This window comes from Manacus candei, unplaced genomic scaffold, assembly GCF_025592945.1.
Source record: "Manacus candei isolate 608988 ecotype Guabito, Panama unplaced genomic scaffold, ASM2559294v1 h1tg000086l, whole genome shotgun sequence".
NCBI classification, from domain to species: Eukaryota; Metazoa; Chordata; class Aves; order Passeriformes; family Pipridae; genus Manacus; species Manacus candei.
Window position 1 is genome coordinate 6,793,863 of NW_026138134.1, and position 26,317 is coordinate 6,820,179.

A 26,317-nucleotide genomic window follows, 5' to 3' on the forward strand; every position below is an offset into this window, starting at 1 on the left:
TCCTGCCCGCGCCCCGGCGGATGTGACGCCGCTGTCAGCGGCTCCGGGGGTTCCGGCGGCGGCGGCTCATGCCCGGTGAGAGCCCGGGGGCACGGCGGGGCACGGCGGGGCCGAGGGACGGGGGGTCCCGGCGCGGCTCCCCGCGGGGGATGGAGGGTGGGGGCGGCGGGGATGCGCTGCCCCTGCGTGACCTCCGCCGTGTCCCCGCCGGAGCTGCGGGGCGCGCAGGTGCCGCTCCTGCGGGGTCACGGAAAGCCCTTCCTCTAGGGAGGGAGAGCTGGACATCGGTGTCCAGCACGGGGCGAGTTGTACCAGAGGCTCGGGGCAGGACCGGGGGCCAGGGGGTGCCGAGCTCCGGGCACTTCCACGGGTGCGGGATCTCCGGAGGTGTTTCCCCCTCCGTGCACTGCCGTGGTTCGTGGAACAGGGGTTCAGCCAGGGCTCGGCGGTGATTTCCCCCCGTGCCGGGTGAAAGCGGGTTCCTCCGGCCGCGGAGCAGGTCCGTCCTCCCCCGCGGAGTTCGGCGGTGCCCCCGCAGAAGAGGAACCGGCTCTGGGCTGCCCACGGAGCGTGGCATTGCCCGCGGTGGTTGTTCCTGGGGATCTGCGCTTCGGGAGTTTCGTGGCAGTTTCCTGCGGTGCCACGGCGAGGAGGAGGAAGTGTCTCCTTCTGCCAGCCCGGGGCTGCACCCCCGGCGGGCAGGGCAGGGTTGGGATCGATCCCTGCCCAGCCTGGGTGCGCCTCCTGTGCTGCACCGCTGGGAAGGAGCCGCCTCGGCTGGAGTTCCCCTGGACGGGGTTGATGGCAAGCCCAGGTGTGCTGGCGTTGCCTTCCAGGAGCGTGGTGCTCTGTGGGACCTTCAGGTGCGGCCTCCCCATTCCTCGTCCAAGGACACTCTCACCAGTCTCGTTTCTGCCGTTCCAGCCCGCCTGTCTGATGCCGCATTGGAGGCAGGGAGTGCCGCTATGGAGCGCAGGGATGGAGGCCACGCTCTGCATCCACACGTGCCTTTGGCTGAGCGCCGCCTGGATCCCCCTCGCCTCGCCGGCCGGAGCAGCCTGCGGCGGGCAGTGCTCTCCGGACACTGAGGGCCACCACGGCAAGCTGACGTGGGCCGTCAGCCTGGATGCGCCCGAGGAGGAGCTGGAGCAGCGGGCAGAGGAGCTGGCCCGGACTGCGGGGCTGGTGAACATGGGCCGTGTCGGGGAGCTCAAGGGCCATTACCTCCTCGCCTACCAGCCCGACGGCGCGGGGAGTGAGCCCGAGGCAATAAGGAGGTCGGTGGACACTTTGTTTGCACAGCACGACAGCGTGCGGTGGCACTCGGAACAGAAGCTTCTGAAGCGCTCCAAGCGCAGCCTGCACTTTAACGATCCCAAATACCCCCAGCAGTGGCATCTGGTGAGTGGTTTTCCGGCTCCTGCTGTGCTCGCAGGCTCAGGCTGTTTGTGTGGCCACGAGTGAGCTGTCACACGGGAGGCAAAACAGCCTCTTTCTGTTCTCTGGTGAGGAGGGAGCACAGTGAGAGCTCACCTTGCCTGTTGTGTGCTTGCCCTGATAGCAGGAGGAGGCAGGTGCCGTGGCTGGTTGTGCACTCGTGGCACTGGGGTGGGCAGAGAGGTTTGGCCGGAGCACACTGTGCACTCCTCTTCATGGCTTGAGCGAGTGTTCCTCACTGTCCACCTCAAACAATCTCCCCGGGTGTCCTGTGACTCCTTCCCATGATGGCCCTGGCCCTACACATAACCAGTGCACCCCTCACCACTGACCCTGTCCCCTCACTGTCCTTTCTGGCGCTTAGAACAACCGTAAGAGCCCCGGGAAGGACATCAACGTCACGGGCGTGTGGGAGCGGAACGTGACGGGGCGCGGCGTGACGGTGGTGGTGGTGGACGACGGTGTGGAGCACACCATCAAGGACATACAGCCAAACTACGTGAGTCCTGCTCCGAGCTGGGAGGCCAAAGGGCAGGCTGGAGGCTGGGCAGTGTGACGTGAGCGTGTGAGACCCTGGGCTCAGCCAGGGCGGGAATTGCCAGCGGCAGACCTTTCCTGGGAGATTTTGCACCCAGGTTTCAGGGTTACCTGCCTTTGTGCTACGCTGCAGCTGGTCTCCCTCTGCCCTGCAGCAGTGGCTGAAGCTGCCTTGGTTGGTCCCTTCCCCAGGGCAGCAGATAGCAGTGTTGAGCTGCAGCCCCGTGTGGAAGCAGCCTGGAAGTTCTGGTGACTCCCAGGCTGTGTTTCAGCCCTTGCAGCGTGCTCTTAACTCCTGCTTTTCCCAAACTGAGGAGAGAGAGAGCCCCGAGTCGTGACCGTGGGTCTGTTTTCAGAGCCCAGAAGGCAGCTATGACTTGAATTCCAACGACCCCGACCCTATGCCTCACCCCGACGAGGAGAACGGGAACCACCACGGGACCCGCTGCGCCGGGGAGATCGCGGCTGTGCCAAACAACAGCTTCTGCACGGTGGGAGTTGCCTACGGGAGCCGCATCGCAGGTACCTGCAGGCTGTGGCACCCCGAGGTGCCCGGCACGTCTCACCTCCAGCTCCGTGGGGCTGGACACGGCTCCGTGGGGCTGGGACAGCTCTGAGTCAGCAGTGCCTTGCTCAGGCTGGTTGGGGCTGTCGCAGGGAGGGCCCGGTGCCTGCCTGAGCTCCTCTCCAGAGGATACGGCTCCCGGCAGAGCAGGATAGGTGTGGGTGTGGCAGCTTTTCCAGTGTTCTGGAGTGCTCCTGGCCTGCCCATCTGCGGAGCTTTTGGCAGAGCAGCCGTACCACGCAGGCTGGGCCAGGCAGTCATGCCACAACGTGCCTGCTGCTGTGCAGGCTGCAGGCTGTGTCTGGAGGCCCCGGGGAAGCCAATCTTGGCCAGCCTCCCACCTCCCCCAGCCCCTGGTCTCGACTCTGCCTCGTGGGGATGGATGGGGTGAAGGGCCAGTGCTGCATCTCCTCTGCAGGGCCAGGGAATGTGTGTGTGTCCTTGGCTGTCTCCAAACTCCTGTGCTCCTTTGTAGAGGAAGGGGAGGTCTGTGTGCCAGGCAGGGCGTGTCCCTGGCAGGGCAGGGACAGTGATGCTGGGATGTGGTTCTGTCCATACCTGGTCACACCATGATCCCTGAGGGGACAGCAGGGTGCTGGGGGTCAGGGCTCTCCCAGGGGCACTGTAGGGATCTCTGCACCCCTGCCCTGGGCTCCCTCCCTCCCTGAGCACCCACCCTGATGGTGGCACAGCAGGGTCCCAGAGCTCCAGCCAGCAGAGGCTCCCAGCTGGCAGAAGCAGAGATGAGCTCATCACGTAACCCCAGCACAGGGAGCAGGGAGGGTTTACCCAGCGCTGTTTCAGGCCTCAGCCCTCCAAAGCTGGACCAGCCTTGCAGGGGCAGCCTTGAGCCAGGAGTTTGTTTGCAGTTCATCCAGCTCACTGACCCACGTGGGTCACGTTCCTTGTCCTTTGTCCCGCAGGCATCCGAGTGCTGGATGGGCCCCTCACGGACAGCATGGAGGCCATCGCCTTCAACAAGCACTATCAGATCAACGACATCTACAGCTGCAGGTGAGCCCCAAGGACACCCTGAGCTGGCACCCAGCAGAGCCATGTGGGCCCTGATCTGCCTGGGGACAGAACACAGCTCGTGGCTGAGTGTTCACACCAGCTCCCATCCTCCCGTGGCTCCAGAGAGCACCAAAATCCTCTTCCTGGAGAGCTGCCCTGGGCTCTGCACAGCGACTGCAGTTGTGAGATCTCCTTCTGCGTGCTGCTGCAGCACGTCCCCTGGGCTGTCTGAGCTGGAGGGGACACTCTGCCCCCCACTGTGGTCAGGCAGCCCCGGCTGAGCCGTGTGACGGGGACTGGAATGTGTTGTTAAATAGAAATCAAACATTTTGTCCACTGGAATCTGACCCAGGGGCACAGTGCAAACACGACAGCGATCTCGCAGCAGCGAGGGGCCATCCTGATGGCTGGGAAAGCACAGTGCTCCCCGATCCCAGTCGTGCTGCTGGAGCAGCTGCTGGCTGCCCGTAGCTCGCTGTAGTGGCAGGAGGAGTTGCTGCCTGTGACTCCTGGGGCTGTCACTTCACGGTGTCTCTCTTTCCAGCTGGGGTCCCGATGACGACGGGAAAACCGTGGATGGCCCCCATCAACTGGGAAAGGTAAAAAGCAGTCCCAGCAGCACAGGTGGCCCTGGGAGGGCCCTCCAGGGCTTGTGGTTTCTTGCTTGCCTGGACAGGCATGCAGGGACGTTGCTGTGACACTGTGCACGTCTGTTTGTGTCCATGGCTGCCAGCAGAGGTGTCACCTGTCTCTGTGTGGTCGGGAGAGGTGATGCAGTGGCGTTCAGGCAGTGTGGGATGAGCTTTCTAAGGAGAGGCTGGTCCCAGCAGGAAAATGCTCTTTCGCAACCTGTGGTATTATTCTGACAACTTTTGCAACCCACAGGATGCTCTCTGCTTAGGACACTGAGCATTCCCAGTGCTGAGGGTGGTTCTCGAGGCAGGGAGCATGCCTTTGGATGCTGGGAACAGGAAAGGGGAGTGGGATTGCAGTGGGAGGAAGAGTCAGAGCTGAGGCTGCTCCTTCCCAGGCCATTGAGGCTCTCTCACAGCTGCTGTGCTGCAAAATGTGGCTGGTCTACCTGTGCCACGGTGAGGGTTCACTGAGGGGGCCCCAAAACCGGCACTGGGGTGTGGTTCTGCTCCATTACTCTTCTGCTGTGCTTTTCCAACCACAATTCAGCAGTTACTGCGCTGTTTGGAGCAGCCCTGACAACTGAGCTGCCCATTCACCATAACAAATGGTTTCCAGTTCTGCAAGTTAATGTATTCTCTTCCTGCATGCAGAGACAGCTGGAACAAGCTCTGGGACACAGAGCACAGGCAGAGCTCTCTGTGCCACAGCAGAGCTGGGAGGGCAGAATGTACCTTCATCTGCCAGAGGGAGGGAGAGCAGGGGGGTTCAATTCCAGTGGGATTGGGTTCCTGCTGGTCCATCAGATATGTCCTTTCCCTGGGTGGGAAGGATGTCTGGGTGAGGCATCAGGCTGGAAGTGCAATTCCAGGTGGGGCTGGCAGTGCTGTGTTTCTCAGCAGTGTCTGTGGGGCTGGGCCCTCTCAGAAGGGCAGTGGCCACATGTGAGGAGCTCTGATCCCCCTGGCTCAGAGCCACACGTGGCTGCTGGCAGGAACCACCGGGATCAGCAGGGGAGGGCACGGGAAGAGCCCCCCTGGCCTGAGCACGGTTCCCTGTCCCAGGCTGCCCTGCAGCACGGGGTCATCGCCGGCCGCCGCGGCTTCGGGAGCATCTTCGTGGTGGCCAGTGGGAACGGTGGCCAGCACAGTGACAACTGCAACTACGATGGGTACGCCAACTCTATCTACACTGTCACCATAGGTGAGTGCCTGCGTCTCCTGGCTCCTTCCTTCCCAGCGTGCAACAGCGAGATCATCCCAAAAACACACAACCTGCCCGGCCGGGAGATGGCTGGGTACTGGGAATCTGTGGGAAAGGGTCTGGGAACGAGCATGGCAGTGTGTAGGGCTTCAGCCCTCAAGCCTGCAGTTTGCTTTTGACCCACAGAGAAAGAGGAGGCCAGGGGAATTCCTGCCTGTGTCCAGGCCTCCCTCCTGGGGCTGTGACATACTGCCTTGTTCAGGGAATGACCTGACATGCAGCATTCCCATCACTAGTGCTAGAGGAGAAATGTGTAATCCAGGTTCTCGAGGGCAGAAGCTGCAGTAGGGGTAGATCTGTGTGACACTGAGCACAGTGAAAGGTTATTTATCGTTGCTGCCTTTCCTGTAGATCTTCCAGGCGGGAAAAAATACAGGCTTGGTTCTAATTTCCCTGCCCAGCTCCCAGCCCCTGGAAGAGCACAGCTGGCAGGAGAGGCTCTCAGGGCATTGTCACCTTGACTTTCAGCAGTTGAAGCAAAGCAGGTTTCATGCAATCCATGCCTTTCCCGTTTTCCCAGGAGCAGTGGATGAGACGGGCTCCATGCCGTTCTATGCCGAGGAATGTGCCTCCATGCTGGCCGTGACCTTCAGTGGTGGGGACAAGATGATGAGGAGCATTGTGAGTACCCACACAAGGCAGCTGTGTCCTCCTGCACACACCTGGAACAGCCAGGACGACGCTCTGTCCCTCCCGACCGCCACGCGATTCCTCCGTGAGCCGGGGAGCAGAGGTGCCTTTTGTCCGGGTCCTGCACAAAGAGTGCTCTCAGAGGGAGGTTCCTGTTTCTCAGCTCTGTGGGAGCTGCCCCACACCTGCCCAGCCACCCTCCCTGGCTCCTGCTCCAAAGGGCTGTTGGGAGCAGGGAGTGCAGGGAGCAGCCTCGGGCTCTTTAAGCCGCTTGACCGCAGCTCCTGCTCTGCTCTGGCACGTGGGCCTCTCCCTGCTGAATTTTTCAGAATATTTTTATCAGCTTTTCCTTCTTTTGCCAAAAAATGACTTCTTGTCAACAAAATGTCCTTTTTGCCTGAGCCAAGCAACCAGGGCTGTTTTCCTCACCACAGGCCTGATCCAACCCTTCCCTCCCTTGGTGCTGGTGCCTGTGGGGGGCTGTCAGGCTGCCTCCACCCCATAGTGTGACCCCTTCCTGTCCTGTGGTGCCAGCAGGATCTACAGAGCCCACCCACCTTGGGGCAACTGGGAAGAAATGTTGCTGGCTCCCAGGCCTGATGTTTGGGGTTGTGTTGTCCCTGGCTTGGAGGATCTCCTGTCAGGACAGGTATTTCCCAAAAGTACTTCCCTGGCAAAGCTGATGAGGCAGCCAAGTGGAGATCAGCACCTCAGTGTGTGCTTGGGGATCTCAGGGGGTCTGCTGGTGTGCTCTTGGGAGTAGGGACTTGCTGCTGTGGCTCTGTGCTTGCCACAGAGGAGGTGAATCCAGGCTTGTCAAACAGGCTTCCCTGCATGCTGGGTAAACCAGGGGAACAGGGAGAGCCTGGGATCCTCAGCCACCTGGTTGGGACTCACCAAGCTCCTCCTGCAGCCCAGAGCCAGGGCAGGGATCCATGCCCAGCCAGAGCACAGCACGAGCTGCCACAGGGAAAGTAAAACCCAGAATTGAGATGATTTTTCCTTTCAGAAATAGCTTAAGTTGTCCCAGGCTGGTTTGGAAAGTACTGACATTAGGAAAAAAGGGAACAGCAACCCAGTGAGGGCTCTGCTGCATTCCATCAGGAGTTCCAGGCTTGTGGGCTGATGACTGGCTTTCCCAAGCCTGGTGTGAGTGCTTTGAAGGTCTCAAATGCACGTTTATTTCGAATACTGGCCTTGTGGGACACTAACACGGGAGCTGGCATTCCATGGGGGAGCCAGGACAAGATCCACACGTAGCCTAGGAACGGCATGTGCCACAGAGACATCCCATACCGTGATCCTGTGCCATGCACAAACCCAAACACCCCCTTTTTCAGGAGTGCAGTCAGCTTCTGAACAGCCTGGAACTCACTGTAGTGGTGTCAGAGTTAACATCTCTGCAGCCATCTGCTCCGTTTTTTTTCTTTTACCAGACCATAAACTTTGTGTGGTTTCCTTAATGGGAAGAATTTAATACAGCTTCTGGCACTCTCTGTGCTTCCCACTGAAAGTTTGTGCTCTCGGGGTGTTCTGTGTGGGACACGCAGAGTCCCAGCACGAGCTGGAGCCTTCCACCCTCCAGGTTTTGGGCTTTATCCCCACAGGGAGCACTTGGAGGTGGATGCACTTGGTTTGCAGTGAGGTGGCATAATTTGGGAACCTCCCAATACCTCTTTTTAGGCTCTGTGTGCTCTGCACTCCATGTGGCCCCTCTGCAGCCTGGTTGTGTTGGAGTGACACTGCGGTCAACAGTGAGCATAAGGAAGGTCCCAAACTGTGTCTGCCAGGAGTTTCCCACAAAGATGCTTAGTTAGACCCAATTCCTCTCTCTCTCCAAAGGGAACTGTTCCCATTCATTGCTTCCCAGCTGGCATCACTGCCCCTGCAGTGAGGGGCTCCCAGGACCTTTGCTGGCTGGCTGTGAGCAGGGACAGCTGTGTCACAGGCTGAGCAGGGGCTGCTGGTGGAGCCGGGGTGGCGAGGACACAGCTCAGGGCCGGGGCCGTGTGCTCCAGTACTCCAGTACCTGTTCCAGCCACCCCAGCAGGGCAAAGAGGCCTGACAGAGGCACCTCTCCTCTTCCTCTGCAGGTGACAACGGACTGGGATTTGCAGAAGGGCACGGGCTGCACGGAGGGTCACACGGGCACGTCGGCGGCCGCCCCGCTGGCAGCCGGGATGATCGCGCTGATGCTGCAGGTGCGGCCCTGCCTCACCTGGCGGGACGTGCAGCACATCATCGTCTTCACTGCCACCAAGGTGAGGAGCCCTCCCTCCCCGCCCCTTCCCTCCCTCCTCTGCCCCTCAGGGATGCTGCAGGAAGGCCAAGTCCCTGCTGTATCCGTGTTTACGTCTGCGGCCCCTCCATAAATCTCTCGCTCGTCTGGCTCCCAGCGAGGAGATTGTGTTTTCCCCTCACCCCTCGTTCCTTCCAGGAATGTGGCTGAGGCATTTTCCTCTGTCATGATAATAAATGGGGTATTTGCTGCAGGAATGCCTCCATCTGCCAGCGTAGGGGTCTTCCAGGGGCTCAGCAGGTTCCAGGAGCTCAGGCCCTGGGATCAGGTGTGTGTGATGGGCTGGCCCAGCCATCTCTGCAATGTCATCCCATGGTCCATGCAGTGGGAAAGCAAGGAGCTCTGCCCTGCTCTGGCCTTTCCTGGGCTCTCCAGAGAGCCGGGCTCCTGGAAACAGCCACAACAGGGAGCTGGGCAGCAAACCCAGCCCTTCCTTTGGCCTCAGCTCCCACACAGCTTTGCTGCCCAGAGCAGGAGTGGGAACTGGCTGGAGCTGCCCAGTTTGGTTTAGGGATGGGGCTTCTTCCACACCCCACTGGGGAGCAGGAGTCCGTGTCCAGCTGATGCTGGGCTCACCTTGGCATGGGGCAGTGTTTTCCATAACTCCAAGCCAGTGTTGCCGGAGCACTACAGCCCACTAAGTGATGGGACTCAGATCTGTCCTGCCCCAGCTCCTATTGATTTAAAGGGCTCAGTTTCTTCTCTCCAAGGCTTCTGCCATGCCACAGGCTGTGGCTTGGGCAGCAGGGAGCAGCTGGGATGTTTCAGAGCAGAGGCATTTGTGCCCTTTCGTGCTGCTCTATTTCCTTTCTGAGGTGCTGGGAAGCCAGTTTGTCCTGGGATTTGTTTCAAACAAAGGACAACCTGTTTCTTTCTAATAAGGCCATGTGGGTTTGCTTCCCTGCCACTGTGGGATGTGTCTGAGCCTCTTTCCCTTCAGGCCTGGTTCCCTTTGGGTTTCAGGGCTGACAGTCCCCCAGGGTAACCAGAGCACCCCGTGTTTCTTTGCAGTACGAGGACCGTCACGCTAAGTGGGACACGAACCAGGCAGGCTTCAGCCACAGCCATCAGCATGGCTTTGGCCTGCTGAACGCCTGGAGGCTGGTCAACGCTGCCAAGGTAATTCCCTCCTTCCCAGACCTGCCCTCTGGGCAGGTAGAGCAGCCCAGCCCAGCCCAGCGGCTGGGACACATCCTGTCCTGGCAACGCCGTGGGGTGACACTGCTGCCGTTCAGGGCCAGTGCTTTGGCCACCATCCTGCTGGCCCTGGCTCTGAGGCTGCTTTTGGTATGAAGTCATGAGGCTTTTGGCAGTGCCTGAGAGCTGCCCCGGGCTGCTGCTCTCCAGCACTATATATAGCCATGGTGCTGCCGGGAGCCCACAGCTCTGATTCACAGTGGGGGGACTTTTGTCAGCAGCCCCAGCACCTTCCTCCCTCCCTCCACAGTGGCTGCAGGGAGGGTGTCCTGCCCTGAGAAGCAGGGTGTTCTCAGCTGGCAGCTCCAGGGAGTGCTGTGGTCGGAGCAGCAGCGGCATCCCCGTCTCTTCCTGCTCCGCTCGCACGGAGACCCGGGCACGTCCCTTTGGCACTTGGTCCCAGCTCGTGTGTGGAGTGCTGAGCAGCTGTGCTGGGTCACTGCCACTGCCAGCCGTGCCCCCAGTGCCACGGGGACTTCCACACTGCTCCCCCTTCCTGCCCCACTGTGTCCAGAGCTGGAATGGGATGGCCTCGAGTAACCACTCAAAGCCACTCGGGTAATGGTGGGGACAGACCCAGAGCTGGGGAGTCCCAAGTCTTACTCACCCCCCTCCAGCTCTCCTGGGTGTGTGGGCACTGCTTCCATCCCCAGAGTGCTCACACCACCGAGTGTGTGTGCTGCCCAGGTCTGTGTGCCCCAAAACAGCATTGGGAGAGGCCCCTTGGCCTGGGCCCACATCCAGGAGCAGCTTGTGAGAGCCCCAGGAGAGTGAGGGATGGATGTGCAGGGAGGGTGCAATTCATGCTGAATCCTCTCCCTTCCCCCTGGCAGATCTGGGAGTCTGTCCCATACCTCGCCTCGTACATGAGCCCTGTGCTGAAGGAGGGCAGGAGCATCCCCCTGCTCCCACGGGAGCTGGAGGTCGCCTGGAATGGTAAGAGCAGGTGTGCCATGGAGAGCACGTGCTGCACACACCCAGGCCAGGATCCAGCAGGGCAGGAGCAGCCCTGGGCTGTGTGAGGCCACGAAGGGGTTAAGTGCTGGGCTGCCTGGGCTTTTTCTTCTCTTTCCGCTGCCCTTCCCCAGGGGATCTGCCTGTTGCTGCCGTCCCCTCCCCATAACCCCATCCCATGGACTGATGTGTTTGGGGAGCCAGACAGGGCTGGGCAGCAGCCAGACCCGCTCCACTGCCTTTGACCATTTTAGGTAATGCTCCAGCTCCCGACTTGGCCAGCCCTGTCCACATCAACAAGGCGCTGCTCAGGCTGCTACCAGTGGGAAGGAGAGCTCGGCCCAAGCCCTTCCTGGCCCCCCTGCAGCTCCTGGCTCTGCTGGGTACAGCTCCTTGCCCTGAGGCTGAGCACATTCCCCCTCCATGCCTCACTGGAGATGCTGGTCCTGGGAGCCTGACCCTGCACCTCTCACTGTCCCAGCTGTATTGCTGGCAGAGGTGCACCAGGGAGCACCCACCTGCCAGGAGCAGGCCATGCCACAGCCACAGCTCACTCTGGAGCGTGCCAGGCTCCCTGGGCTGTGGTTGGCAGCTCTGGGGCTGTGAGGATCCGTGGGACTGGGAGTGGTTTGAAATGGGATCAGGGAGCCTAGACACCTAGTCTCTCCTCCCAGTCCCACACAGGTCCTGTTAAATGGGGCTGGCTGGGAGTGGGGACTCCATGTTGGCCACCAGCCTCAGCAAACCCTGTCACCCTCTCCCAGTCACCACCGCTGACCTGGAGCTGTCTGGCATGAGGACCCTGGAGCATGTGGCAGTCACTGTCACCATAACCCACCCTCGCCGTGGCAACCTGGAGATCAGGCTCTTCTGCCCCAGTGGGATGATGTCCCTGATCGGGACCACCCGGAGCATGGACTCGTAAGCACCGAGGGGTCAGGCTGGGGAGGGCAGGACCCCAGGACCTGTGTCAGCCTCGTGGCTCAGGCTCCATGACCCTCTCATGGGTCGTTTCCCCTCACCCCTTGGCAGGGACCCCAATGGCTTCTCTGACTGGACCTTCTCCACGGTGCGGTGCTGGGGCGAGGGGGCGCAGGGCACGTACAGGCTGCTCGTCAGGGACATCGGTGAGTCCTGCCTGCCAGGGGACACTCCCGGGGGGGTGGCAGCTCTGGGCCATGTCCCAGGCAGCTGCCAGCTCATCACTTGGGAGAGTTCCCCGCTGGACCAACCTGCTTCTTCCCCAGGAGATGAGAGCCTGAGGCCTGGCACCTTAAAGCAGTGGCAGCTGACCCTGTACGGCTCCTCCTGGTCCCCGGCAGAGATGAGGGAACGGCACAGGTAGGGCACCACAGTCCTGGCTTGGTGGGGAGCAGGAGCAGGAGGCTGAGGGGTGTTGCCCATACCTGTGAGCAGGTGCTGCTCGGTGGAGCCGTGTTGCTGCAAGGTGCATGGCAGGGGCCCTTACACCTCACAGGGCAGCCGTGGGCTGCAGAACACAGCACTGTTTGCTGAAAGAGGCACTGCAGACCCTTGGTGGGCATTTGGGACCCTCCCTGGAGCCCCTCTGCCTGCAGGACCTGCACAGGGTACCTCTGTCCCCAGGCTGCTGGAGGAAGCCATGAGTGGGCAGTACCTGAGCAGCAACTTCTCCCTGCCCTGTCCCCCGGGGCTGGACATCCCCGAGGAGCAGCACTACACCATCACAGCCAACACCCTCAAGGTGAGCCTGCCTGCGAGCCAGGGGGTCCCTGTATCCCCCAGGATGGGCTGGAGGAGCAGGACCCTGCCTGGGACACTGTGACCCCTCTGTGGGCAGTGGGCAGGGCTCGGGGGGGTCGAGGGTGGCGTTTCTCAAGGAGTTTCCCCTCTGTAGACCCTCCTGCTCTTGGGATGCTTCGCCGTGTTCTGGACTTTCTACTACATGCTGGAGGTTTGCCTGACGAGGAACGACGTGGGGCTGGACCTGGCCTGCTCCAGCTCCCCCAGCTGCAGGTGGTACCAGCAGGGCGGGAAGCACCGAGCCCTGGAGAGCGGCCTGGAGATGGAGTCGGTGCCGCTGTACCGGGAGAAGGACGTGGAGGAGGCCGAGATGGAGTGTGAGCACCCAGAGCCTGCCCGGGATGGGGAGGAGGGGTCCTGGACCCCCACCCACCCCGAACTTCCCAGCAATGGCAGAGCTGTGAGCTTCCACGAGGCAGCTCCTGCCGGAGCGGGATACCTGGGCCGGGAGGCACCGGCTGAGCTCCTCCTGGAGGACAGGGAGCACCGGCCGTGCTGACTGGGGCTGGGCTGGGGCTGGGCTGGGCTGGGGCCCTCCCCTGTGGTACGACCCTCCTGGGCACAGGCAGCACAGACTCATTCCTGAGCCAGCGTGGACCGTTGCCACTGTGTTCTGTGGAAGGTGGTGTTGGAAGTGGCTCAGAAACAAGGAAAAAAGAGTGATGGTACTGGAAGGGGAGCTCCCCTTCCCTCGCTCTGGAAAACAAAGCAAGCCTTAAACCCCTTCCTGAGGGAGCCTGTCCTGCAGGGCACTCAGAGGTCCCTGCTGTGTGTGGAGCAGGGCCCTGTGCCATTCCTGCTGGGAGCGTGGCAGCTGTGGCAGAGCTCCACACCACCCCCTTCACGCCACTGCTCCCAAGCCTGGCAGCGCAGGCAAGACGTGTCCCTTTGTCCCTGATTTCTCCAGAGAGCCTGGAAAACCCGGCAGGGCCCCTGGAAGGTGCCTCTCCAGGCAGGGACCCCACAGCACTGGCAGTTTCCTGCCCACTGGGCTGGCAGTGGCCTCTACCCACCAGTTATCCCAGTTTAGAAGCAGGGAGCTACTTTACTCATCTCCAACCAGCGCTTCTCCCTGTCCCCTGTGCTCTGATCCTGCTGGTTCCTCCTCTCCCCTGGGCATGGAGCAGCTGTGGGGCTGGGGAAGCAGGAACAGGCCTGTTTGGATGTCAGGATGAGGCTGTTCCTGCAACGGTGGGCACAGGAGTCCCTCTGGCAGCAGAGCTCACTGGATCCACTGTCCCAGATCTCCCTCCCCACCCAGGAGGGACAAAGCCGGGAGCAATGCCTGGTTTGGGCCAGGGAGGGGAGGATGAGTTGCTCTGGCAGTGGCTCTCTGAGCAGGGTTGGCTTGTTCACATGTCTTTGGGTTTGGTGGTTTATTTTTTTAAGGCTGGGGTTTGTTTTTTAATCAGCAAAGCCCTTTTGTGTAGCTTTCCAAATAAAGCCTGAAAAACCCTCCTCTCCCCCATCCGTCACTCCTCTGCTCTCCCAGAGCTTCCTCACTGTGGAAAAATGTGTCACCCATCCCCTCCCAGCACTGGGGGGGACCCAGTGTTGGGGTATGGGTCTGTGGGGGCCGTGAGCCCTCCATGCCCTGCTCCAGGAGCTGGGATAACGGGAGCTGCTCCAGGCAGGGGGATGCAAGGGCTGGGCCAGAGTGTTGGAAGCAGTGAGGAGAAAGGTGGGTGTTGAGCTTCAGGGGGGAGAGGGCAGAGTCTTCCAAGCCGGGCAGGGAAAGCCTGATCCCCAGCTGTGGTTTTCCCAGGTTTGGAGCTGGAAGAAGGAGCAGCCATGGCCTTTTAGGGAGGGTGGCTTCAGCTTTTCCAGAGTCACCAGCCAGGCGGGAGGAAACCTCGTCAGGCCACAACTAGATGAATATAACCTTTTAATTTCGACAAAAACCAAGTACAAAACCGAGGCCCAATTCTCTCTTTCTCCCCGTTCGCAGGGATCTCTGCGGCAGTGGCGCGGGGCTCGTGGGGGGGCTGCGGGCAGGGGGGGCCACCCCGTGGGCTGGGGCACGTGCCCATCCCGCCCGTGGGACACCCGTGGGTGCCGGCAGGGGCAGGACCGGCTGGCGGGGGGTGCGAGGCCGGGGGGCAGAGGCTGCCCGGGGCTGGGCGCGGGGGCTGCGGCCCCGGGGCGGGGGGCTCTGCGGGGCGCGTGCAGCCGCTGGCGTTGGGGCGTTGTTGGCTGGCGTTTGCTCCTCAATAAATACCAATCGGTGCGGGGCTGGTGGCGGCCGCCGACGCTGGGGCGGCTGCGGCGCTGGGCCGGGGGGAAGCGGAGACGGAGGTCCCGGCTGGGGAGGGCTGGGGGCGGCGGGGGGGTGCCTAGCTGATGATCTGCCGGGGCCGGCCGTAGCTCATCCCCGCCTGTGACGCTCCCTTGTTGGTCCCCATCTGTAGCCCGATGATGTTCTTGCCCTCCTTCAGCTGGCTCTCGGTGAACTCCCGCTTGTGCTCCTGCGCCTTCCTGTGGGGCACGGGGAGAGGCCGTGGGGCACCCGCGCCCACCCGGGTGACCAGCAGCCCCCCCCGATCCCCAGGGGTGCCCCAGCCCCTCTTCCTCCCCAGTGTACCACCTCCATGTGCTCCAGGGTGCTCTGGGCAGCCACAGGGCAAGGGGGTCCCCACACCCAGCTCTGACACTCCCCCACTTACTTCATGAACCAGTTGGGGTCCCCGTGGTAGTGCCCGTCGTTCTTGGTGATCGCCAGGCTCCCCAGGGCCATCAGCGTCCTCTGCACCGCCGCCATGTCCTTGGCTGCCGAGGGACAGAGGGAGGGATGTGAGGAAGGGCACGGCACAGCACGGCAGCCCTGGATCCCCCAGCCCCAACTGCCCCCCTCCTGCACCTTCAAAGAGGTCGACGGTCTGGAACATGTCTGTCTTGGTCACACCATAGTCCTCGGCCGCCTTCAGGAACTGGGCGATCTGCTCCATCTGCTTGAAGACCATGGTGGGCGGCGCGTCGGGGATCTTGACGGGCTTGGAGCCGTCGGGGTAGAGGCTGTTCACCAGCCTGCTGAGCACCTGCCACGGGGGAGAGCCTGGGCTTGCTGCAACACCACGGAGCCCCCCGCCAGCCAATCCCCCCCCGGGACCCCACTTACGATGCCGTTCTTCAGCCAGACCTGGAAGCCCAGGCGGCCCCGCTCGGGGCGACCCACGGAGGACCCGCACTGCGCCACGATCCACTCCACCAGCCGGTCCTCCAGCTCATCATCATACTTCTTCTCGATCTTGGACTGCACGTCCCTGCTCATGCCATAGGCTGGGCCTTTGTTTGCCATGGCTGCAGTGGTGGGAGACCTGGTGGCACGATGGAGACCGTCAGGCTGTGGAGATGCCGTCCCCCTACCCAGGGACCCTGCGGCAGCCCTGTGGCATCCACCACCCACACTGGTGCAGTAAAGACATGCCCTTCTCTTGGCTCTTCCCTTGCTCCATCCAGGAGCATTTGGCGGTCAGTTCACAGCCATGACCCCCAAAACCTGCCCAGACAGATGGTTCCTGTTCTGGCAGAGGTGCCTCGTCCTCACTGCCTGGCTCAGGCTATGCAGGGGAACAGCCTCATCCCTGTCCCTTGGTTGGCACAAACATCCCTGGAGTGGCCATGCCAGGATCCAGGTGGCAGGGTGACCACGGCAGGGCTGGGTGGCTGTGTCGCAGCATGGTGGCCGCACCATGGCAGAGCAGGGTGCCCACAGGGAGGCCTTGGTGTGGCAGGTCCGGATGCCAGGGACGAGCATGGGCGAGGCAGGAGTGGTGGGAGCTGTGCCCGTGCCCTTGTAAGGACATGCTGTGGCAGTGATGGCAGGTAGCTGGCTGCAGGCAGGGCCCGAGGTGCCAGGGAAGATGCCAGGGAGAATGCCAGGAGGGAGAGGCACCATGAGCAGCAGCCAAGCCCTCCTTGCTTGGCATGAAGCCTCTGAGCGCCAGGGCTGTGCCCTCAGAGCCGTGTGCTCAGTCCCACACCCACGACCTGCCTCCCGTGGGCTCATCCTGACCACTGGCACAGGCACCGGGGCTCCTGCGGGACGGGCTGAGACCTGGCACAGCTCAGTGCAGGAGAGAACGCTGACCCCGCTTGCTGCCAGCAATGCAGGGGTACCCCATGAGCCCCAGGGGCAGCCTGTGCCCAGACTCCAGCACCACTGGGCACTTCCAGCGATGCCACAGCTAGTCCCGCTCTGTGCCCTGGCCCGAGCTAGCACAGAGGGTTCACGCACAGCCCCACGGCTCCCTCGGCCACGAGGCAGTGCCCGGCAGTCACCCCCGGCCCTGCCAGCCCCCTGCCGAGACACGGGGCAGAAACGGACGCGTCGAGGTTGAACTCGCCCCTTTCTCTCTGCCCTGAGCCCCGCACGGCCCCTCCGGCCCCCGCGGGGCCGAGGCCGGTGGACCCGCAGCAGCGGAGCCCCGATGGGAACGCGGTCCTGAGGGGCAGGAGCAGGACAGAACCCCGGCAGCGACCCCAGTCCGAGCAGGAGAGCCCGACCCTCCTCCGGGGAGCAGCAGTGCAATCCGGGGAGCAGCATCCCCATCCCGGGCAGCTGCGTCCCGCCCGCAGGAATAGAATCCCCATAATTCAGGGAGCAGAGGGCAGCCCCGGGAGCGGCTTCCCTATCCCAGGTACAGGGTCCCCAACCCGGAGGGGAGCACCCCCATGCCGGGGGCTGACATCCGTATTCCGGGAACCCTCCCCGCCGCCCCCCCCGCCTTCCCCCCGCGCAGGACTCACAAGCGGCTGCGGACGGAGCGAGGGCGATGCTCGGCGCGGGACCAGCGCTCTGCCCCGCGGGGACCCCGACCTTGCGCTAAAAGGCGGGCGGCGGGACGGTGATGTCAGCGGGGCGCGGGGCCCGGCCCCCCCCGGCCCTCCCTCCCGGGGCGCCCGGCCCCGCAGCGCTCCATGACTCCATCCCAGGCACCATATTTGGGGAAAGACTCCGAAAACCAGCGACGAAAGCCCAAGCATTCCCCGCGTGCCTCCGCCCCAGCGGGGCAGGGGCGGAACCGGGCCGGGGGCTGATGGAGTAAATCCTTTTATAGCCAGGCGGCAGCGCCGAGGGCTCCCGCCCTGACTTCATGGCTGGTTTCCCCATGTGCTCACCACCGGGAGCCGGGGCGGCCCACAGAGGTCCCCGTGGTGACCCCCCGCCCACGGAGTCCGGCCGGGACCGCCGAGGCAGGCTGCGAGCTGCGGGCATCCCGCTGGCACCATGCCTGGGCATCCCGCAGCATCCCGGGATTCCCTCTGCCCCGCGGGCACCAGCTGGAGCGGGTCAGGGCACGGCGGGGCACGCAGCAGCCCTGGCACCGCTGCGATGCCACGGGGGCCACCAGGAGCTTTGCTGCCTGTGAAATAGGAACCCCCTGGGCATCCGTCCTACCCCTGGGGCTGCCAGCCCTCACCCTGTGCCCCACAGACCACCCCCAGCCTCCCACAGAGGTTATCCAGAGCAGCAGCAGCGCCGCAGCATCTCCACTCTCCCAAAATCCCGCGGGAAGGAGGAGACAGTGCCACGGCACTGCCTGGCTGACACCTCGTGGCAGATGCCCCTGGGACCCCCCCGGGCTCCTGCTGCCCAGGCAGGAGGCACAGGCAGGCAAAGTGCAGACACTTTAATGCGAGTCCCTTCCCAGCAGATCCACGCGCGGACAGCACGCGGCACCTCGGTGGGAGCGGCAACGGGGGCCCGCCACAGCCACCCCCCGGGACACTGCAGGAGACACGAGTGGGGCCTCTCTGGCCACTGCCACCACCGTGCTGGCCCCACACACCCCCACCTCCCACCCATACGACTCAGGCACTGAAGAGAAACCCACACCCACGAGCTCAGGGGGCCGCGGGGCTGCTGGCATGGTACTCGCCACAATCCCCTCGCCGCGCCCACGGGCACACGGACACGGAGCAGCAGCACCTTTTCCAGTGTCACTTGCCACCGAGGATGGTGCCCCGGTGGCCCCCCAGCCCTGTTTTTGGCCACGACAGGCCCAGGGACGGGCACGTAGTGCCTGGAAGGACCTGGCTGACAGGGAGGAGGTGCACCGGGACCCCCAGGCTGCGTGGGGAGGGGGACGGAGCGGCTGGCAGGACCTGCAGCACGGACATCCCTCCCCGGGGGTGGGTGCCCCCTCCTGGGGCTGCAGCGGGGTGTTTGGCACAGTCCCAGGGCAGCGTGAGGCTGCAGGCTCCTAGAAGACGTAGATCTTGTCCCGCTGGATGCAGTCCAGGTCATCGTCCAGTGTCAGCAGCACCTGCGGAGCAAGGAGAGTGAGGGGAGCGGGGCATGGGGAGCTGGGGGGCAGGGGCAGGGCCTGCTGTGCTGGAGGAACCAGCACCTACCAAGAAGGAGCCGAACATGGCGATGGAGGAGAGAAAGTGCCAGATGTCGTGGTCGTCAAAGAAGTCGAGCAGGATGCAGTCACGGTTGTGCTCCCGAGATTCCGCTGGCGTTTTCTGTCGGGGACAGAGCCAGTGTCACTGTGCCCGCCCGTGGCCATCCCACCCACCCCACTGCCCAGGCCACCCTCCTGCTCACCTGCCAAGTGCTGAGCCCCTGGAAGAAGAAGAAGAGGGCAAAGCCCCAGACCACAGAGGTGCTGATGATGCAGAGCAGGGGGATGAGCTTGATGCGCTCGCCACTGCGGAGCTGTGGGAGAGTCCGGTGTCACTGTGCAGGCAGGAGCAGGCAGCGGTGCCCTGCCCTGCCCTGCCCTCCCCACCAGGCCCATGGGGGCCGGGGGCTCAGCTCCCACCTTCATGATGATGTAGAAGGCGAAGTAGAGGAGGAGGTTGCAGATGCCGATGGCCAGCAGGTAGGAAGCGAAGTCATTGGGGCGGACAATGAGGCCGTAGGCAGCGCTGGGGAGGCAGGGGCAGGCAGCAGGGTCAGCACAGCCTGGGGCCCCCTGTGGTGCCCGTGTGCCTGCTGTCCCCAGGCATGCCAGCAACCCCCGGGAGGTCAGGCAGCGTGAGGTGACATCGTGGTGCCACAGCTGCAGGGGGATCTGTCATGCTGGGCTCACAGCTGTCACGATCTGGCTGTCCTCAGCCCAGCCCCAGCAGAGGAATGGCAGGAGCAGGGTGGGGGCAGTGGCAGGGACGGGGAGAAGCAGGTTGGGGTCTGGCTCTGCACTTACAGTGACCAGTTGATGATGTTTCCCATGACCAGGAGCACCATTCGGTCCTGCAAAGGGCAGGGGGGCTGTGAGGGGTGGTGGGCAGCTGCTCCGGGGCGGGGGCTGCCAGGAGGGGTCTCTGCAGAGCCAGGGGGGCCCCGGTGCCAGCACTCACCACGTACATGGGCCCGCTGCACTGCCGGACGCAGTCCGTGTACAGCACGTGCAGGATCCTGCGCAGGATGCCCGAGTCTGTGGGGAGAGGGGAGGTGACACTGGGGGGCCACTGCGCTGCCCCCCGCCCACCCTGCTCATGGTGCCCGCCCTCACCCAGCTTCCAGCGCCCCATGTAGTAGAGCTGGGTGCTCAGCAGCAGCGTGGCCAAGATGTGGATGACGGAGAAGACGATCCAGAAGGCCGTGTTCCCCTTCCCAAAGACCTGCAGGGAGAGTGGAGGGGTGGGCAGTGAGCTGTGGGGGTGACCCACGTGTGTGTCCCCCTCCGCCACAACGCCCACCCTACTCACCACGCCGACCACGGAGAAGAAGATGACGAGGGCCAGGCAGGCGTAGGCGCTGTAGGCGCTGGCGTTGATGTCTGGGTGGCGCTTCTGGTAGAGTTTCAGCATGCAGAGCCCCGCGATCATGTACATGAAGGAGGTGTCTGGGGGGGGCACAGCGGTGAGAGGGGTGTGGGGGCGGCCCCGGCGTGGGCAGTGGGGGGCTGGGGGGGCACTCACCGAACTGGAAGTTGGTGTAGTTGGGGCAGACGTGGTAGCAGGCGCTGAGCAGCCCCTCCATCATGAGCGCGGTGCCCATGGCGTAGAAGAGCCCGAAGTGCTTGGGGATGCCACACTCCTGTGGGGTGGAGGGTAGGGGAAGCAGGGGGTTCGTGGGGGGCTGAGCCCTCCCCCAGGGCACCCCAGCGACCCCCGTCCCTTACCAGGGCGTGGGTGTCGTTGCGCATGAGCGCCCGGTTGTAGTTGATCTCGCGCTGCAGGATGATGAGCAGGAAGAGCAAACCCAGCAGGATGTAGCCCAGGTTGCTGAGGATGTTGTTGAAGGCGCTGCGAGGGGCCAGTCCACACCTGAGTGCTGTGGACCCTCTCTTGTCCTCGGGGCCCCGCCACAGCACAGCCCTGGGCACAGGGGACCCTCAGCCACCCACCCCCAGCCACCCTGAACCCACCTGAGGTTCCCCAGCGGGTGGGCACACAGGAAGTTGTAGTAACAGATGTCCTGGTTGCCAGTAACGTTCACCACCTGCATTCACAGGCAGGGTGAGGGTCGGGGAGACCCCTCGGAGTGTCCCCATTGTGCTGGGGAGCACAGTTTAGGACTGCAGCCCCCAGAGCTCCCAGGAGCCCCAGCTGCTGCCAACCTGCCCCACTTACTGTCTGGTAGGTGATGACAAGCTGGATGACAGGCAGGGCGTAGAAGACAGCGATGGTGGCGATGTTCCTGCGAGAGGCAGGGGGTGTCAGGGGGTCCCTGCTGCCCGCCCCGGGTCGGGACACTGCTCAATGCCCCCATCCCCACTGCCCCCCGCTCACCAGAAGTAGATCTGGTACTTCTTCCGCAGCACCCGCTTGTCCTTGCGCGCCAGGTCGGCCACACACAGGTATTTCTGGAAGGAGAGGCTGGTGAGGGGTTGTCTGGGCAGTGGGCAGTGGGCAGTGGGCAGCAGGGGCCGGGGTGGGACACACCTTGGTGCGGATGACGTTCTTGTCATAGTCTATGTCAGCCAGGGTGTCGTAGTCATCCTCCTCGACGGAGCTGAGCGAGTCCAGGCGGGGCCGGCCGGCCACGTTCTCCAGGGATCGCTCCCCTGCGGCCCAGCCGGGGCCGTCAGAGGAGTCCCTGGCCCAGCCCACCCCGGCACCCACCCCGTGGGACCCCAATCACACCCAATTAACCACTCGGCTGCTCCCCTGACAACTCTCACCAGGGACGGGCTCTAATCCCCCGGACCCTGCGCTGTCCCTGCCCAGGGGGGACGTGGTGGCTGTGCCATGTGGGTGAATGTCACCCACGCCCGTCCCCCGGGGCTCTGCCACACTGGGGACAGCTGGGGCACAGGCAAACAACATCCTGCCCTGCAGTCCCTTGGTGCTGCCCTTGCTCTGAGGGAGGGGAGCTGGGGTGCTCTGTGCCCTGGGCATGAACTTGGGGCTGGGCAGATTTTGCTTTGATTGGCCCAACCCTGCCCAGTACCAGCATCTACCCATGGGAATGCTCAGCGGCCTCGTCAGGGCGGAGGGTGTGCGCCGCTTGAACTGCTCCTGCCCTTCAAAGGAAAGCCACAGTTACTGGAGCAGGGCTCCCCCACACGTGTCTGCCAATGGAGACCCCGCCGTGGGCTGCACGGAGGGGCTGCCAGCCCTGGGACCTGCCCCGGAGACAGAGAGGGGCAGAGCTGGGACACCACCGGGCACGTGGCTCTGCAGGGCTGCGGCCACACCAGTCGCCCCACAACTCACCCACGTAACTGTAGGAGACTTCTGTGGAGGCCAGGCTGTCTGTGACACCCTCGGTGCTGCTGGAGGAGCCGTTCCCTGCAAGGAGGGCAGAGGGTGGGCACGGCCCGTGGGCAGGGGGGTGAAGGACGGGGGGACAGCCCAAGGCACTCACCGAAGGAGCCGTAACCGTAGCTGTCATAACCACGGCCCAGGAAGGAGTCGGGGATGCTGCGGGAGTGACCTGTGGGACAGGATGGTCTCTGTCAGCTCTGGTGGCACCCCTGTCCCGGGGCTGCATGGCCCTTGGGCTCAGGGCAGAGTCCTGCACCCCTGCCCTGGCACAGAGCGAGCTCAGAGCCGAGGACAGAGCTGGCACCTACCCAGGAGCGATGCTGGGAGTCCCCGGAAAGCCGTGGGAAGAAAGAGACAGAGCTGGTGAGATGCAAAGCCCCAGTGCAGCCCTGCCAGCCCCACAGTGGCGAAGTCTGGGACCTCCCTGGACCCCTGGCACTGGGATTTGTCCCCAGGGAGCCGAAGGGCAAGCAGGGCTGAGGGGGATAGTGGGGAATTCCTGCAGAATCAGGGCTCAAGAGGCCAGAATAAGCGGGAATCCCGCAGGCAGATCCCTCCATGCCGGTGTCTGCTGCCTCCATCCCTCACCTGTGTCCAGGCTGGGCGAGTCCATGGCTGACAGGAGCCCCTTCCTCTTGTGCTGCCTGCCGAGGGAAGCAGCCATCAGCCCGGCTGTGGCGAGGGGGCACAGCCTGAGGGCCCCCACCACATCAGGGACAGGATGGTGCCCGTAGGCCCAGCACCCAGAGGAGCAGCAACACCCATGGACTCACCGGCAGCTCTCCCAGCAGGCGATGAGCAGCGTGAGGACGTAGAAGGAGAGGAAGATGCTGAGGCAGAAGAGCACACTGCTCACATAGGCCTCCGCTGTGCAGAGCCAGAACAAGCCCTCAGGGGGGGTGGCACCTCTGGGGACCTGTTGTGGGTCCCTGCAGAGCCCACCACCCCCAGCACACCCAGCCCCTCCCAGACTCACAGGTTATGGCAGGTGACACCATCACCTCCAGCATCTTCTGCCGGTTGTGCTGATCCACAGGTTCATCTGGGAGAGGGCATGGCCAGGGTTCAGCTCTCTGCCCTATCCCCAGTGTGTCCCCACACACAGCCCACAGCAGCAGGGTGGGTGCCTCCTCCAGCCCCCTACATACCTGGAGAGGCATTTTTGGAGAGGGGGTAGTAGGGCAGAGGCCCCCCACATGCCTCGTCCTCCGTCTTCACCACCACCACCACGTAGAAGCTGTGGCTGGGGAAATCCTTCTTCTGCAGCAGCCGTCCCAGGGGGGAGAGATGGGGGTCAGCAGAGCCCAGCTGGGGGTCTCCCATGCCAGAGGTTATCCCAGGGATACCCTCTGCGAGCTCTGACAACCAGAGGTACCCGGCAGCACCGGGCAGGGGCTGGGTGCAGCTCAGCACCGTGGTACAGCCCCGTGGCACAGCCTCATGGCACAGCCCCGTGCCCACCTGCACCGTGATGGCCGCCTTCTTCGTCATGGTCTGGTACATCCCAATGAAGGCCACGTTGTTGTCCAGGTCGTAGACAGGGCACTGGGGGGGCAGAGGGCCCGTCAGCCCCGCCGGGCACCACGGATCACCCCGAGACCCCACTGCCCAAACCTACCAGGATGTCCTGGATGGAGATGACAGAGCAGGGGAAGGCCATGGCCGAGGTCACCTTCACAATCACCGAGTCCACTCCTTCAGGGAACTCATACTTGAAGTACTGCGGGGGAGAAAGGGCCCATTGCTGCCACAGTGGCCACGTGGCACAGCCCCCCTCCCGTGCCACACTGTGCCAGTTCCCCTCACCTGTGGCTGGGAGGCCGTGGCGTTGAAGCTGAACCTTTTATTTGTCCTGCAGAGAGAGCACGGAGAGGTGATGGGTGGCAAGGGGAGCCTGTAGCCCCCACAGCCCCCACGGGCAGCAGGCAGGGAGCGGGTCTGTGGTTCGGGGCTCCCCTCACCGCAGCACGAAGTTCTCCACGCGGGTGACCCGCAGCTGGTAGGAGGCGTTGAGGGAGAGTGTGGAGACATCCACGTAGAAGTGCTGGGTCTCCACCTCGGTCTTGGTCTGTGGCTGGCAGAGCGTGCGGCTCACCTCCTGGTACGCGTATTTCCGCTGGTACCTGGGGCAGGAGGGGCTGCGTGACCTCCCTCGCAGGGGGAAACCCTGTCGGGGGGATCCCAGCCCGGGGATCCATCCCTGCGTGGGGAACCCGCTGGTACTCACAGGCCCCGGAGGATGAGCGGCACCTGGAAGGAGACCACCGCCTCCTTCTGCCTCACCACGAAGAGCACGGGCAGGTCCTTGTGGTCGGAGAGGACGTTCACCGACACCCGCACGCCCTCGGTCTGCGGGGACAGGGGAAGGCGAGGCGTTGGCCGGGCAGGTCGGGCGGCGGCGGCTCATCCCGACGGCTGGACTTTGCTCGGCCGTCGTGGCAGAGGCTGCCGTGCCCCGCACGCCCAACACTCCCGGTGCGAAGGATCCCAGGGGACACCCAGCCCGCGGGGGACGCGGCGGTGGCGACCACCCGGCTCACCGTGTTCCTGCGCACGCTGTGGTTGAAGGCGTAGATGTGGAGCAGGTCGGCGTCCACCCAGTCGGTGTAGGTGGTGTTGAACTGGGCTTCCGTCTCGCTCACGTTCCGCCGGTGGGGCTGGGGCAGGACGGGCGGCGGGGGCAGCAGCAGCAGCGCCCCGGCCAGCAGCGCCCAGGCCAGCGCGGCCGCTCCGGAGCCCGGCATCCCGCCAGCATCCCCGGCCAAGGTCCGCGGGGCGGGACGGGACAGGACGGCACAGCACGGCACGGCACGGCACGGCACGGGACAGGACGGGACGGGACGGGGCGCTCAGCCGGGGCGCGCCCGGGCGCGCTGCCCCATGGCCGGGGCCGGAGCGGGGCCGCGCTGGCGCTGCGGGCGGAGCGCGGAGCCGGTGCCCGGATCCCGATCCCGATGCCGGCGCTGTCCCTCCGTCCCTTCCCGTTCCGCAGCCGCGGTAAACACGGACCGGCGGTGACGTCACTCCCGTCGCGGGTTGCAGCGCCCGGCCGGGGAAGTGACGCGGCGGGCGGGGCCGGGGGGACCGGCCCGGCGGGGAACCCCCGCTCCGAGGGACCCGCGGGGGAAGCCCGGGGCCGTAGGGCCGCCCCTGCTCCGTACGGGATCCCGCATGGGAAGCCGCGTTCCATATGGGACCCCACAGGGGAAGCCGTGTCCTATAGGGGAGCCCCTACCCTGTATAGGACGCCATAGGGGAGCTCTGTCCTATATAGAACGCCATAGGGGGAGCCCTGGTTTATAGGAGCCTATATAGGACTCCACAGGGGAAGCCCGGCTCCATAAAGGAGCCCCTGCTCCATATGGGACCCCACAGGGGAAGCCCTCCTCTATTGTGGAGCCCTGCCCATATACAGGACCCCATAGGGGAAGCCTGGCCCCATAGAGGAGCCCCTGCTTCAGAGGAGACCCTGTACTGGAATCCCTGTCCCCCACCCTGCAGGGAGGTCCCAGGGCCGTGTCCATGCTCCAGACACTCACTGAGCCCCTTGCCCAGCCTGCCTGTCCCCAAAGTCCATGGGGAGACAGAGTAATCCCCTGCCAGGCGATGGATGGCTCTGCCCCATCTCCTGATGCTCCCTGGATTCCCACAGGGGCTCCTGCAGCCTCCCTCCAGTTTGCAGCACCCCTCATCACCAGAGGCTGTCTCTGAAAACACCCCTGTCCCAGCTGCTGCTGAGCCGACCACCTCCAGGCCTCTCTCCAAGGTCTCTGGGGCCTTTTTATCACGTTTTCTGTGTCTGCAATTGGGATTTTTGGTTTAAAATCCCCCTCTGAAGCAGCTCAGCCCCACGTCACCTGTCACAAAGCCACTTTCCGGGCTCGCTCAGACATCCAGGACCTCTGCTGCCGGTTCCGTGGGACAAACGGCACGAGACAGGTGCTGCTGCTATTGTGCACTTTATTTCTCTGGGCCTCCTCTCCCTGAGGATCCCCCGGTTTGGACAGTCTGCACATTGTTTCCAGGTACAGGTGGTGACGCTGGTGGCAGATGGAATGACCTCAGGGACAGACGGACGCCCATGCGGGACTAGAAGCAGAACTCCAACCGACTCTGATCGAACTCGAGTCGCCTCCGTGGGATGGCCGTGAGGGGGATTGCGTGGGGATGTGCCTTCCCTGTTCCCTCCAGGGCTATTAGAGATAAACCACTCGGCAGTTGAACACAAGCCGATGTCCTGTCGAGGGCTGAAATACCGGTTCCCTTTACCTGCAGCACCGCACTCACAGGACCTCAGCTCTGCACGGAGAAAGGAGGAAAAACAGACAGGAAAAAGCCCCAAACGG

At 63.6% G+C, this 26,317-nt stretch overlaps 4 protein-coding genes and 1 long non-coding RNA gene across 14 annotated transcripts; 2 read left to right on the plus strand and 3 right to left on the minus strand.

The window, feature by feature from the left end:
- The first annotated feature begins 20 nt into the window (after positions 1-20).
- On the plus strand, positions 21-13,769 carry PCSK7 (proprotein convertase subtilisin/kexin type 7). The gene is made up of 16 exons (XM_051812541.1): positions 21-75; positions 925-1,401; positions 1,802-1,936; positions 2,331-2,496; positions 3,463-3,553; positions 4,098-4,152; positions 5,251-5,389; positions 5,970-6,070; positions 8,173-8,340; positions 9,390-9,497; positions 10,409-10,511; positions 11,294-11,450; positions 11,562-11,656; positions 11,777-11,870; positions 12,135-12,252; positions 12,406-13,769. The coding sequence occupies exons 2-16, from the start codon at positions 937-939 to the stop codon at positions 12,808-12,810; spliced, it is 2,400 nt and encodes a 799-aa protein (XP_051668501.1). The 5' UTR covers positions 21-75; positions 925-936; the 3' UTR covers positions 12,811-13,769.
- Positions 13,770-13,866: 97 nt separating this feature from the next.
- Positions 13,867-17,200, minus strand: TAGLN (transgelin). The gene is made up of 5 exons (XM_051812549.1): positions 17,058-17,200; positions 15,427-15,625; positions 15,169-15,346; positions 14,975-15,077; positions 13,867-14,786 (listed from the first exon to the last, which is right to left on the minus strand). The coding sequence occupies exons 2-5, from the start codon at positions 15,604-15,606 to the stop codon at positions 14,645-14,647; spliced, it is 603 nt and encodes a 200-aa protein (XP_051668509.1). The 5' UTR covers positions 15,607-15,625; positions 17,058-17,200; the 3' UTR covers positions 13,867-14,644.
- On the minus strand, positions 15,577-17,026 carry LOC127482334 (uncharacterized). Its single transcript, XM_051812545.1, has 2 exons — positions 15,730-17,026; positions 15,577-15,664 (listed from the first exon to the last, which is right to left on the minus strand). Exon 1 carries the CDS (start codon positions 16,858-16,860, stop codon positions 15,781-15,783), a length of 1,080 nt encoding a protein of 359 aa, XP_051668505.1. The 5' UTR covers positions 16,861-17,026; the 3' UTR covers positions 15,577-15,664; positions 15,730-15,780.
- Positions 17,201-17,925: 725 nt separating the features above from the next.
- Positions 17,926-24,969, minus strand: SIDT2 (SID1 transmembrane family member 2). Of its 10 annotated transcripts, XM_051812535.1 has the most exons (28): positions 24,512-24,963; positions 24,199-24,320; positions 23,933-24,094; positions 23,778-23,823; positions 23,590-23,691; positions 23,433-23,516; positions 23,120-23,231; positions 22,948-23,013; positions 22,745-22,838; positions 22,560-22,615; positions 22,280-22,291; positions 22,072-22,140; positions 21,921-21,995; positions 21,665-21,727; positions 21,147-21,268; positions 20,994-21,067; positions 20,835-20,901; positions 20,630-20,703; positions 20,384-20,507; positions 20,181-20,298; positions 19,968-20,104; positions 19,772-19,880; positions 19,617-19,693; positions 19,463-19,509; positions 19,079-19,184; positions 18,862-18,972; positions 18,666-18,779; positions 17,926-18,577 (listed from the first exon to the last, which is right to left on the minus strand). In XM_051812535.1, exons 1-28 carry the CDS (start codon positions 24,713-24,715, stop codon positions 18,515-18,517), a joined length of 2,610 nt encoding a protein of 869 aa, XP_051668495.1. In that variant the 5' UTR covers positions 24,716-24,963; the 3' UTR covers positions 17,926-18,514. The 10 variants fall into 10 exon arrangements, 9 of the variants coding, with proteins under 9 accessions (XP_051668495.1, XP_051668492.1, XP_051668496.1 ...); XM_051812532.1 differs by having other exon boundaries at positions 19,617-19,880; positions 24,512-24,965; XM_051812536.1 differs by lacking the exon at positions 22,280-22,291.
- Positions 24,463-26,260, plus strand: LOC127482338 (uncharacterized). The gene is made up of 3 exons (XR_007908523.1): positions 24,463-24,577; positions 25,624-25,910; positions 25,997-26,260. It is a non-coding gene; the product is annotated as an uncharacterized LOC127482338 (long non-coding RNA).
- The last annotated feature ends 57 nt before the right edge of the window (positions 26,261-26,317 follow it).

What these genes read in the sequence shown, in the direction of transcription:
- PCSK7 (XM_051812541.1), top strand. Translation starts at nt 937, where the DNA reads ATGCCGCATTGGAGGCAGGGAGTGCCGCTATGGAGCGCAGGGATGGAG. An exon ending in GCCCCCATCAACTGGGAAAG is followed by an intron (nt 4,153 to 5,250) that starts GTAAAAAGCAGT and finishes TCCCTGTCCCAG; the next exon opens with GCTGCCCTGCAGCACGGGGT. An exon ending in ACCACCCGGAGCATGGACTC is followed by an intron (nt 11,451 to 11,561) that starts GTAAGCACCGAG and finishes ACCCCTTGGCAG; the next exon opens with GGACCCCAATGGCTTCTCTG.
- SIDT2 (XM_051812532.1), bottom strand. Translation starts at nt 24,715, where the DNA reads ATGCCGGGCTCCGGAGCGGCCGCGCTGGCCTGGGCGCTGCTGGCCGGG. An exon ending in CTACGGTTACGGCTCCTTCG is followed by an intron (nt 21,996 to 22,071) that starts GTGAGTGCCTTG and finishes CCCTCCTTGCAG; the next exon opens with GGAACGGCTCCTCCAGCAGC. An exon ending in GCCGCTGAGCATTCCCATGG is followed by an intron (nt 21,269 to 21,664) that starts GTAGATGCTGGT and finishes GCTGGGCCGCAG; the next exon opens with GGGAGCGATCCCTGGAGAAC.
- TAGLN (XM_051812549.1), bottom strand. Translation starts at nt 15,606, where the DNA reads ATGGCAAACAAAGGCCCAGCCTATGGCATGAGCAGGGACGTGCAGTCC. An exon ending in TCTGGCTGAAGAACGGCATC is followed by an intron (nt 15,347 to 15,426) that starts GTAAGTGGGGTC and finishes CCCCCGTGGCAG; the next exon opens with GTGCTCAGCAGGCTGGTGAA. An exon ending in GACCGTCGACCTCTTTGAAG is followed by an intron (nt 15,078 to 15,168) that starts GTGCAGGAGGGG and finishes GTCCCTCGGCAG; the next exon opens with CCAAGGACATGGCGGCGGTG.
- LOC127482334 (XM_051812545.1), bottom strand. Translation starts at nt 16,860, where the DNA reads ATGGGGATGCTGCTCCCCGGATTGCACTGCTGCTCCCCGGAGGAGGGT.